Below are 12,155 nucleotides of genomic sequence, written 5' to 3'. Positions count from 1 at the left end.
TCGCAAACCTTAGTGCTGAAGGAGAGCAACTGCTACGTGCTGTCCAAATCCTCTGCTGCAAGTGATTCTCCAGTGCAGGGGTCATGTCTGAGTAGTAAGGGCTGACTGGAATAGAAACGATGCTGCTTTTTACTGCCAGGTTCATCTGAGAGATTACCCTATCCACACACACCACCCTCCAGTCTGAGTTAAATGGTGCTTTTCATTTGAGCTAATGGACCTGTCAGAGGTGGGCCTCAAAGCTCACGTGCTGCTGATGCTTAGTGACGTGGTAGGATAATATGGGTACAGCTCAGGTTAGTACAGTTTGTCACATAACTGTTCAATTAGTAGCTGCCTGAATTGTAGGAATAGTATTGAACTGCAGAAGAGCTCTACTTCCAAGCTGTAGCATAGCTGCTCTCACTCCACCACACGATACTGACATGAAACCCTTCCTGAGTGCACATCCTGAGGCTGACTGGCTGGTGTCACGAGAAGTACCAAGTAAAAGCAACTTCCAGGCAGTCTGGATGGAAGTAATGCTGGATTCAGCAGTGACACGACAGATGTCCCATAAGGAACACACTTCAGTTCCTCTTTATTTTGAGGTCTAAACCGTGCAGTGACCTGTCGCCATTCATTTTCCACCTTTCCCCTCTACAATATAAAGTTCCCCACACACACTTAAAAAAAACTCCAGAGAACAGTTCCCCTGGGACATCAGATTTTATCAAGCAGAATTCAACAGATTACAGAGAGCAGAATACAAAACCTTGTTTTAGTCGACAAAAAAAAAAAGTTAAGGTGCCAGAATAAGGGTACAAGAATAAATACTTAAGAGCACCTACAGCAACAAAAATAAGTCCAAAACACATATGGCATATGCAATGACATCCAGCAAAGTAGATTACTAAGTTTTTGAACTTACGAATGCCTAACTTTGCAGCTTAAAAACAATGTGATTTTAAACTGCATCATGCCAGTTTACAGATAGAAAGAATATTTTGAAAGCATGACTCAAACACAAATTAATACAGTAACATCAGTCAAGATTACAGAATAATTTGTATATTGAAATGCCCTACTAATTTAGTCCTCCAAGATAACGAGCCCCGTAGAAATGTAAAGCCTAGCTTTTTTTTCTGTCAGCATACAAGAGGAATAAAGGCTTCTGTAGCAGAATTATTCCTTAATAAAACTTCACTCCAATGGCTACTTGCTCTTCTGTTTTCCCACCTGGAAGAGTTTCACATGAACTGAAAGTAAGGGTACTGCTGGAGAGCTCAGAAAAAAAGGCCTATCAGCACAGTAATGAAATAACTGGCTTCACTAAGTAGCAAGTAGATGACAAGCAGACAAATTCCCATGTAGATCTTGCTTTGAGCACACACTTGGATTAAGTGACACATTGGGGTCTCTTCTACTCCAAATTATTCTGCAATTCATTCTATGTTTCTGCATCTTTAAAAAAAAAAAAAAGAGAAGGCCAGAGATACAATGAGACAGGGATCACACCAAGAAATTTCAGGAAAGGAACATCCCAAATGTAGCCTGCTATCTGCTATTTAACTGCACAGAGCTTTTGCAACAAATGTACATATGGCAAGCCAAGGAAGCTACCAGCAGTACTGCGCTAACAGCTATGCCAAACTTGTCATTTATACAGGCACGGTTACTGAATAAATAGCAACTCACTAAAACTAAGTAAATAATTAAGTACTTACCTAATAAGTAGCAGGTAATAACAACAAAACACCGTTCCCCAACATCAAGAAACGTGATGAGGTAAAAAGGTATTTTAAAGAAACTGATATGGTTTCAGGACTGTGCACAGGCATTTGGCAGCTGATCCCACTTTAAGGGAAGCAGCGAAGCACAAAACTTGAAGATGATAATACCGTGCAATTTCAGCTTGCAAGTCAATGTTGGTCACTAGGTTTTCTGTTTGCCTCTGCATTTCCTTATCAGTAAAACTATTATTCCTAAAGAAACAGGCCACAATGGTGCTTACTCAAAAAGGATCACTCTCAACACTACTGCAGAAGAAAGTGATTTGAGAAGCACTGGGAAGTCTTCCAGAGACTATCTAGTTACTGAAAGGTCTCAGGAGTACTAGAAGCTCTGTGGCATTTATTAGCAAACAGAAAAGTTAAAGAATTACAGCTTCTAGGGTTATCCATCTGTTTCCAGAATAAAGTTAATTGAAGTTCTGAGGAAGCAATGTACACCGAGCTAGGCACAATCACACGGAATTGCAGACGAGATAAGCAAGTCTTCCAGTTTAATGATGGGTGAAAAGGAAATTTTGGATTGAAAATGGTATGTTGTGTGTAACTGTGGAGAAAGTACAAGGTTCAGGTCATGCTACCTGCCTTCTGTGGAGTAGGCTGCCAAGCTTCTGCTCGATGCAGGATGAAGAAGAGTGTCTGTTATAGGGGTAAATTGAGCTTTTCAGACTGTTCTTACCCCTAAGCAACTCTTGTGTTTGTCTTTTGTACACCATGCATGATTCTAGGTGCAGTTTTCAGTCCATTTCATAGTTGGAATAGAACTCTGACATTGTAAAGGCAGAATACAACTCAAACAACTGAAGATTGCATGCACTGTTCAGTTGCATGCACTGTTACAGCGTGAAGGAGTAACACGTGTTGAGAATCGCGTAGCACGCACCTCCCAGCGCAGTCACTGGCAGGCAGCTTCACACTGCACACAGCGCGAGAGGCAGCAACAGCACAGTTACCTTGGGTCAAGGGCAGCGACCTTACTCAGAAGCACGGGCACACTCTGAAAGCACGCCCACTTACACAGGACACCCAGAGCACACACAGAAACCAAGAGAAAATTTTCTTGGCTCTAGGTTGCAGCATAACCAAAAATAATGTGAGAGAATGCATTCAGGCAAGCAGGACAGGGACTGAGAAGGTCACAGACAGCTACGTAACTGCAAGCCAAGCGCTGACTCCTCACTGTGCTGAAAGTTTCTACGCAGATTTTAGAAGGCAGCCAAGCAGCGCTGTTCTAGAGGGAAATGTCAGTTTCAGTAGAAGCCATCTCAGTAACAGGGTAACGAAGGAAGAAGGCAAATGCTATCAGTTTTTCCATAAGCTTGTGCTTAGGCCTAAACTGTGGCTGTAGCTCTCGCTCATGTACGACAGTGGAAAAAACTTACAATTCATTTCCTACTTCCTGCAAAGTGGAGAAGAAATCTGCTTCACACTATTACACATACTTACACTAGATTTGGCATAGAGAGCAATCATTTTATGCAATTTAGTAAAAGAGAAACCACTAATTAAGTACCCAGGCTCCAAAGAAAGGCAGTTTGAATGCTAGGAGTAGACCCGAGTCATCTGGTTTCTCCTGTCTCTGTAGCCTCCAGGTAAAAACAGGTTTCCTGAGCCCCAGGCAGTTGTTTTTTTTTTCTACAAGATTAGATTTTAGATGCTTTTTCTGGTAATTCTACCTCTGTGTTTCAGTGTGTGTGGTGTTTTATTTTTTTATGCTTGGTTTTGTGCACACGTATGGAGTAGTGGACTGAACAGCCCCATTCCCATTCTGGATAGGCCTACCGTAATGTAGCTGCAGTTTTTCTTGACACCTTCTTAAACCTTTCTGCAAAAAAGCACAGATTCTCTGTAAAGCTTCTGCATGGTGTATTCATCCATCCGCTGTAACATAACCTCCCCCTTTTTGTCAAACAGCCATGGGGACTCCAAACCAGAACAGGCCCCTCTGGGCTAAGCACTCAAGCCAGGCTCTCCGAATCTGAAGAAACAAGGCATGCTAACAAAAGAGAATAATTCAAACATACAAACACAGAATTTAAAACAAAAAAAAAGAAGTGTGAAAAAAAGTGTGACTTGCTTTAAGTTACAACTGCCACGTGTTAGGTTTTAACTCCTGTAATTACATTTCCAAGCATTTGTACAAGCTTTTGTCACTTGTGGCTGCGCTTGTGCAGAGCACTGCCAAGCTGATGGGCAGCCCCACGGATGGCACCAGCAGCACGCCCACTGCCCCTGCCAGCGGCCCAAGGCTGGGAAGCCCAACAAGAGGCGAGCACATGGGCAACGCACCACTTGAGATGACCTGCGTAAAGCCCTGTCTGATGCACACTGCCTCAGCAGCTCTGCTTGTTCCTCTCACCACAAATGAGCCTCTCCCATTGCTTTAGGCAGACCTAAACTCTAAAGACCCAAGCAAACGTTTTGCTTCCCTTCTGCATTTTTTTCCCCACACAGGAGGGACAGAAAACACCTGGATTTCAGAAGCTGAATTTATAGAAAACTAAATATCCATACTCTGGCATCCCCTTGGATTCTAACAGACATACTAGGTGATAGACGCACTGGCCATCCCTAGGAGAAGATTTTAAAAATGTTTTATTTTGGCACCTTGCCGTTTACGATAAATTCCTCCTATATTCTCCATATTCCCATTTACTAATCTTACAGTTCCAAACTCTTAACCTTAACTACCTCCTAATACTCATTTCAGTCCCTCTTCCAGCAGAAATCTGTGTTAAATACTTTATCTAAGTACATTCTCCATTTTTATAAGTCCTTTATTTTAAACCACATAGAGATCAGGAACATTTCTTTCTGGGAGGAATCACAGACAATGCCCAGCTTTCTTATGTAACACCCATTAACATTTTATTTCTGAAGCAATCAGATCTTAAGCAAATATTCTGCTTCTTGTTCTAGGCAGTAATGTCTAGCATTCGAGACAAAGCTCATAGGACTTGGGGTTAAACTTTTGGGGAAGAAAGATAATATATAACTTCATTCTATTTTACACATTATACAGCAAAGGCTCGCTCCCCGTCACCCCCCCTTCCATTTTACAGTCCTATAATGTATAACCCGATTCCATCATTTACCACCTTTTTGTCTGCTGCTACCCATTAGGGACTTACTGTCTTTGTTTAAAGACATAACATGGTTGGGTGAACCAAACAGGAGAAGCAGAAAGATAAAGGTCGAGAAGCGGGGAGAAGGGCTGAAGAGGGGCTCAACATTTCAACCGTCTTGGTTGTTTTTAATGTCACACAAATATGGATTACAAACCCCACTCATGCATCGTCCATATGGTTGAAGTCAATTGCATTTCACTAAAATAGCAATTCATAGCAACAAACTGCTACCCATAATAACAGCAGCTCTTAAAAAGAAAAACATTTGTTGTTTGATTTGCACACATCCAAACAGCACTTGTATTAGACCAGAATACATGATCACTTCGAAAAACTGTAAAGATTAGTTCAAAGTTTTATTTCAGTACCTCTATTACTTAAAAAAATAAATTAAAAAAAATCCATTCCAAAACCCAATCTTCTCAGACCTTGCTCAGTGGCAAGGTCTTGGGCATTAAACTTTTTTTTTTTTTTTAATCTTACAGAGGACAAAGTACAGACCTGATCTGACTTCTACTGGCTTTCCTTTGTCCTTTTACTCTTTAAATCTTTCTTCGATACTCAATAGTGAAAAAAAATAGTACCACTAGTCTTTAAAACAGATTTTACAAGTAATTTCCCTAAACAGAAGCAAGATTTTTCAATCATCAGACACAGATGAGTGCTGCAGCCACTTGTGCTTGCAGAAACAGATCGGGATTGACTAATACCACAATTAGATTTCCCTGTTCCTGCATTATATATCCAGAATAATGTAGTTTCTCAAAAAAGAACTTGTTATAACTCTAAAAAGACTGCAAATACTACAATCGAAGCCATAATTGCATTTACACATAACTTCCTCTCTCCCAGGAAATGAAAGTTTTTCCAAGAAACCAGACTTTTTGAGGACAGCAACTCAAATGGAGAAACTGCAGTTTTTATTTCTCCGCTTGACTTGAGGAAGTAACGTGGCATACCAGCAAGTTATTTACTACAAGCAAACAGTTCTACATCGTGCCATTTTGGAGGATTTTAGAAAGTTGTGGTTAAAATATATTGTAAATTGCAAGGGATGCCACTTCTCAGTCCTAAAAAACTGATGAGCAATGTAATAGGTACTACAGGAGAACAGCTGTGACTAATCTAACTAATACTAATTAAGTGATCTTTGACCTACTAGGGTAGGTTAGCATAACATACGGCTTAATTATTCATACATTACTACTTGATATGAGTTGTACTGGACCTTGCCCCTATTGTCTGACAGCAAAAAATGTAGGTGGAAGTTGTCTCTTTTTCCTACTCTAAATTCTACAGTTGACCATTCCATATCACAATTAACACACACACAATACAGAGTCTGCATAAGTCTGTTCTTGTTATGTTACAGATTCAACAAATACTTGATTTGCTAAAATATGGTGTGTGTTTCTTTCATTTGCATTTTGTATTTATGTTTTATTACTTCTTAACTTTGGTCAGCAGTGATACTGAACTACTGTCAGCCTGCCAGCAGACATGAAAAAAAAGAAGTTATTCTGGGAAAGCATGATATAATAGCGTATCTTATTCTGAATTTAAGTATTTATACATACTGAAGGTATATATATTTAAGCTATACTAGGAACAAAGAAGTTTTGCAGGTAAAGTTTACAGGTGCACTAGAACCCTTACATGATTCACTTGAAAGTGAACAGCAAAACACTGGCCTGCAACATTTCAAATTTCAAGTCTGCAACATTTACCTTTGCCTTTAAGAGGCTCACAGTCACAACTTCACCTTTCTGAATTCAAGAAGCTGAAGTTCATCTCACACTAAACAAGACAACATTTTCTGGTATTAAGGTGAACGAAGGAATCCACATATGTAAAACTAAACTATCCCATAGGTTGCTACTACATACACTTTTCTGAGCCAACCTCACTCCGCAGATACAATACAGTTCTTATCCAGACTACGTAGATTGCCAGACAAAATCCTCCTCCTTTTGAAGAAGTAAATAAATTTAGGTCAGCCATACTCTCTCAACTTCTCTCTCTCTTAAGGACTCTGAGAAATACAACACAAATTAGAGGGCACACTAGGCCCTGCAGATTTTTTTATCATTATTGCATGAAGGTTTACTGCTTATTATTATGTGCCAATACCATATACCAGCACAAGTACGCTGGAATACATAAAGATTTGACACAATGACAGTCCTTCCCAAAAGTATGCTATAATTAAAGTTAACAACAAAGCATTAGGAAATGAATGATACATGAACTAGTGAGACTAAACGAGGACGAGGCAATGATAATAAGCGGATGCTTTTGTATAGGCGAGCGGTGTAGGCAATGTAGCTTACTTACCGCCTAGTCTTGATAGGTAGCATTCTGTAAGGCTCCTGGCAAGATTTGCCACACAAGGAAACACAGAGAAAAGAATGACAACCAATGGCAAAAAAATCCTCAAAAACAACATTCATGCAGCAGCACAGCTCTTTTTGAAATAACTGAATGGAAGATGTAGAGTTTGGAATCTACAGCCACAATACGGTAGCAGTACTAAGAACTATGCTGTGGAAGGATTCAAAAGCACAAACCAACACACACAGGTGGAACAATCTAGTTGGTACACATGGTACTTATTTTAGCAACTACATTTTCTACTAAATTTGAGGAAAAAATGGCTTAAGATTACAGCAGTAAAGATAAAGGATGAAGTATCTGAATGACTGAAATACAGATAGAAGAAAAGGGACAAGTCAGGTCAGACCATCTCAACTCCATTCAACTGCTGAATGTAATTTATTAATCTTCTCCACTTTCCTGCTGTCACTAATCTTGGAGCAGCATTTGATATGGCTGATACATATGAACACCTCAGATTTTAACACTCTACCTAGCAAAATCAGACGATCCATACAATAGGAATGCATTCTAAATACAATCTTCAGTGTAATGCTTATGCTCAGTTTCAGCATACCCACCACCCTCAAACTAATAGCGGCACTGCTCTTGTCAAATCCTGCAGATTAACATCAGGAGACCTGCAACAAGAGCACGTCATGGGGACAACCCAGGTAAACCTTGCATGAAGGTTTACTGTTTATTATTTTATGTCAGTATCATATACAAGCACAAGTGTGCTGGAACTTATAAAGATTTGGCACAATCTTAAAGGCACAATGACAGTCCTTTCCAAAAGTATGCTGTGATTCATATTAGCAACAAAGCATTAGGAAATGAACGATACATGAACTAATGAGACTAAAGGTGTATGTAACCCACATTACAGATTTCAGGGGTAGGGAGATAACTTTGGACAAGTTCTAGCCTATTCTATCAACTCAGTACTAGCACTTGGAGTATACTAAATGTACTTCAAAACTACACTGGACCTCCATCTACATTTGGAGATGTGCTCCGAACTGAATGTAATCTAGCGTGTGCTCCTCAACGAAGGGAGAGCAAGGTAAGTGTGGACACCCAGGATGTTCTCTTTAAAAGCACACTCTTCATCTGAAGAATCTGAAGTAGATTCTTCCAGAATATCTGCTTGGCCTTGTCTTTCTTACAAACACCATTACCATACATTAAGTGTGCAAATCTTGTATTACAGTACCAATAATACTCCCTGCTCACCACTTTCAAGCCCTTCTATATAGCTTTTCACCTTTTTACGATGTTATTTCACTAACCTCAGCAGAGATACTTGAAAAAGACCATCCTTCCCTAGCAATGTGATAGAAGAGTATCTCCGCTTGGAATCTTGCTTCTATTGTCATGGAAGCAACAAAATGTAGCAAATTCTGTAAAGGACTATGCTACCAATCACTCATGTATGTTATATGACAAAGTTACCTAACTTCACAAAGCTCTAAAGATATCATGTACATGAAAGGAATTAGGTAAAATAACACTAGATTGTTGCTTAACTGCAGGTATGTTATTACTTAAGTCTGTTGGGTAAGCCCATTTCACCATCAAGATTTAGCACTGGGATAAGGCTATAGCAACCACACAACATCTAACTGTACCACTGTAACACAGCAGGTCTTCTGTATACAATCAGCAAACTACATCCACAAAGACACTGAAGTCAAAGGAGAGTCGGGAGCACATCCTTGCACATCCTGGATCCGCCGCACGTTGTGGTGGCCAGGTGCTTCACGGAGGGCTAGCAGACAGACAGGAGCACACAGGTACCCGCACAACACCCTCACAGCTACGAGACGCAGCTACAAGCTCTTTGTAAGGGCTGTCAGCGTACCCTACCACCACACGGCCGCGTTTGAGCAACAGCCCGGCTCCACTACTTGCCTGTGCAGACAGGACGCACCTAAAAAGTCAACTGCTGGTTACCGTTAGTCCACTGAGGGAAAAATGGAACAAACGAGGAGAATTTGAGCAACGCGGCGGCGGCGCTTGGATGCGCGGCCGCACCTAGAGGACGTGGAGCTCCGGAGCCTCCCTGCGGACCTCTCCCCGGGAGGAGGCCGGCAGCTGCCCCGGCTCGGGCCTCCAGGCCGAGGCCGACCCCGGTCCCGGCTCCGTCCCCCCGGGGCCGTCCCCTACCCTCCCCGGCCCGGCCCGGCCCGCTCACCCGTGCTGGGCGGCTGCCCGCCGCTTGTTGAGCAGGCAGAGCAGCGCGCAGGCGGCGGCCGTGGTGGCGCCGGCGATAGCGGAATGGCGCACGGTGAGGTACTTGCTGTAGGCGGCCATGGCGCGAGTGCAGGCGCGGAGCCCCGCCGAGCCGTGCCGTGCCGTGCCGAGCCGAGCGGGCGCTGGGAATGCCGGGACGAGGGGCGGGCCGCGGGCCGGTTGTGCAATGGAGGCGACGGTGAGCAGCTCCGTCCCCAGGCCCCGCCGCAGCGCCAGGCCGCGGGCAGCGGGTGAAAGGCAAGGGGGAGGTTCCCCGGCCGCAGCCTCGCCCCGCCGCCGGAGGCCGGGCCTCCTGAGGGGCCTCCCGGGGTCCCGGCCGCGCCCCTGGGCCGGGAGCCTCGGCCTCCGCTGTGGTATCCCCGCCGGGCACGGGGCGAGCGCTGCCCACCTCTAGAGGCGATGCGAAATAAACCTTCCCGAGAGCTTTCTTGTGTGAGTTTTGCCCCTGCTGTCTTTTAGGGCCATGCGAGCAGCTGCCAGGGTTAACGCTGAGAGGGCAGAACAAACCGTCAGCTGTGTGAGTACAGGAAAACAGTCCCCGACAGTCGGAGCCACAGCAGGTGCGGCCGTGCCAGCCAGCCCCTACAAAACCAGTTAGACTCGCGCGGTGCTTCTTCCCTCGGAGTCGATAACAGTTGGACAAGTTGAGTTATCCCAGCAAAACACCCATGCCAGCAGAACCGTGTCTAGATTAGATCATCCTGTCTGTGGACATATCCCTCAACAAGACACCTGATACTGCCATGAAGTGTCTGTACCTCATGCAGGATCTGGTCGATTGCACGTTTAGAGCCTGTACTGGTGCAATGGTTGACACTGGTATGACAATTACTCTGGTCAACCTTTTAAATGCAGAACACAATGCAGTTAAAATCTAGGTATCAGCTTTTAGTCTGAGAAAAGCATTTCATAAAGGCTTTCAAAAATATTTAAATACTTTTGAATGTTGCATTTTTGTCATTGTAGTATCAGATTGTGTGCATAGGTCAGTCCATTTCTCAAATACCCGTATTTCTTTCCAATATGTATGCCAGGACTAGCAGGGCTGAAGCTGCAGTTGGTTGAGAAATAATCTCTGTTTCTTCATAGTGAATCACCACATATGCTTTTCTTTCTCATTCTCTCTCCACATCCTTGGTATCATCAGGCATTTGGGGACAAGTTTAGTTTTTGGAGCCAAAACTGGATTCTCAAAACATCAAATTGTTCACATTTTCTACAGCACCGGAGTCAGGGCTGTTTAATCTAGTTTTATGGCACTAATTTGCTGTGTAACCTCAATTTGGTAATCTCTCTGTTTTAAAGCATCATTTGTGTTTTGAGGGAAAAATCATAAACTATTTGTTTTCTGATCCTAAGGAAAATATACTGCAGAATCGGACAACATTATTAAGTTTATTGCATATCAAGATTTTGCTGTATATGTTGCTCAAAGTTGGAGGTCCTGTCATGTTTTCTTAAGCCTTGGATACTTTGGCAGGAGGTAAGTGTAAGAACCTAAAAAGAGGTAGTTTCCTCATCAAATAAAATTTCTTATATTCATATCATTATGAAAATAAAAGTCTACAAATTTTTGGATTTACTGAATCTTACAGTTTTGTGGCTACTTTTCATCTCTCTATGTGTGCTGAGATCAAAAGCAGGGTGGTATTGTGACCCTTTTCTTTACAAATCCCCTTCTCTCCGTAACCTGAGGTTGGCTGCACCTTTCCACAGAACTAGCAATCTAATATAGTCCAACTTTATTTACATTCAGCATCCATCTATTTGGGCCATGCTGACCTTTGTTGTTTGCTTATCTGTGTGACTTGTGTTCTGCTATGTTTATCTTCTTCAGCGTCCTTATTTCACTTTTTAAGGCTGCCCAATACCACGTCCTACTACATATTTTTTCTTCTAACTTGTCTTTAAATCATTTTACATATACATATCTTATTTAAGAAACTTGTACCATGCATCCAGTCCTCTACTGTTTCTTCTACTTTGTCTCCACTTTTCAGTGTTGCTTTTTGCTGCCTTGTGTAACTAGCTTTGTTAGTTTTTCCTAATGTAACTGTGCACTTACTGTAAAACATGAGGTTGTTATTGATCCATTATTTCATCAATTTACAGCTACACTCATGGATAAGCATATTCCTGATAAAATCACTCACACTGATCAAATGCTTTTGTGACAGAAGTTCCTTCTTTGTTCTGCAGTTTGAGATCTTCTGCATTTCAATACTTAGACATTGCAGCCACTTCCTGTTCTTGGCATTCTTGGTAGAAGGCAACTGCGAGAGTTTTCCAAGGTAGCAAGTAACAACAACATTAATTAAAACGTATTTCAAATATAAAAGCTAGAGGTGGACAGGTAGCTTGGAAGAAAGCAAAGCAAACAGTACCAGGACTGTCGTCTGTATTAATGATGGCACATACAGTTTCTCTGGAGAAGGAAGATCAAATTGATAACTGTGCTTTTGTTATGGTCCACGGTATGGTTCAACTTCTCATTGGCTGTGTAAGAACATTCATAGAAAGAAAGCTATTTACACTTAAAATAGCACAATGGAAGACTGAAGTCAGTAGGAAGAAAAAAGCTTATTTGCTATTAAAGCCTAAAACCCAGTAAAGGAAATAAGGAGACCTC

At 42.2% G+C, this 12,155-nt stretch overlaps 1 protein-coding gene across 1 annotated transcript in view; it reads right to left on the bottom strand.

Moving 5' to 3' along the window:
• The window catches only part of ABCD3 (ATP binding cassette subfamily D member 3), a 30,715-nt gene extending 20,958 nt beyond the window's left edge, over positions 1-9,757 (bottom strand). Inside the window, exon 1 of the mRNA XM_035332673.1 lies at positions 9,468-9,757. Within this exon, the coding sequence (XP_035188564.1) occupies positions 9,468-9,586 (119 nt within the window). The 5' untranslated portion in view covers positions 9,587-9,757. The remainder of the gene's footprint in view (positions 1-9,467) is intronic.
• Between the last annotated feature and the right edge of the window lie 2,398 nt (positions 9,758-12,155).

This window comes from Oxyura jamaicensis, chromosome 8 (assembly GCF_011077185.1).
Source record: "Oxyura jamaicensis isolate SHBP4307 breed ruddy duck chromosome 8, BPBGC_Ojam_1.0, whole genome shotgun sequence".
Classification (NCBI taxonomy): Eukaryota; Metazoa; Chordata; class Aves; order Anseriformes; family Anatidae; genus Oxyura; species Oxyura jamaicensis.
This window is presented reverse-complemented; position numbering and strand designations above follow the sequence as displayed.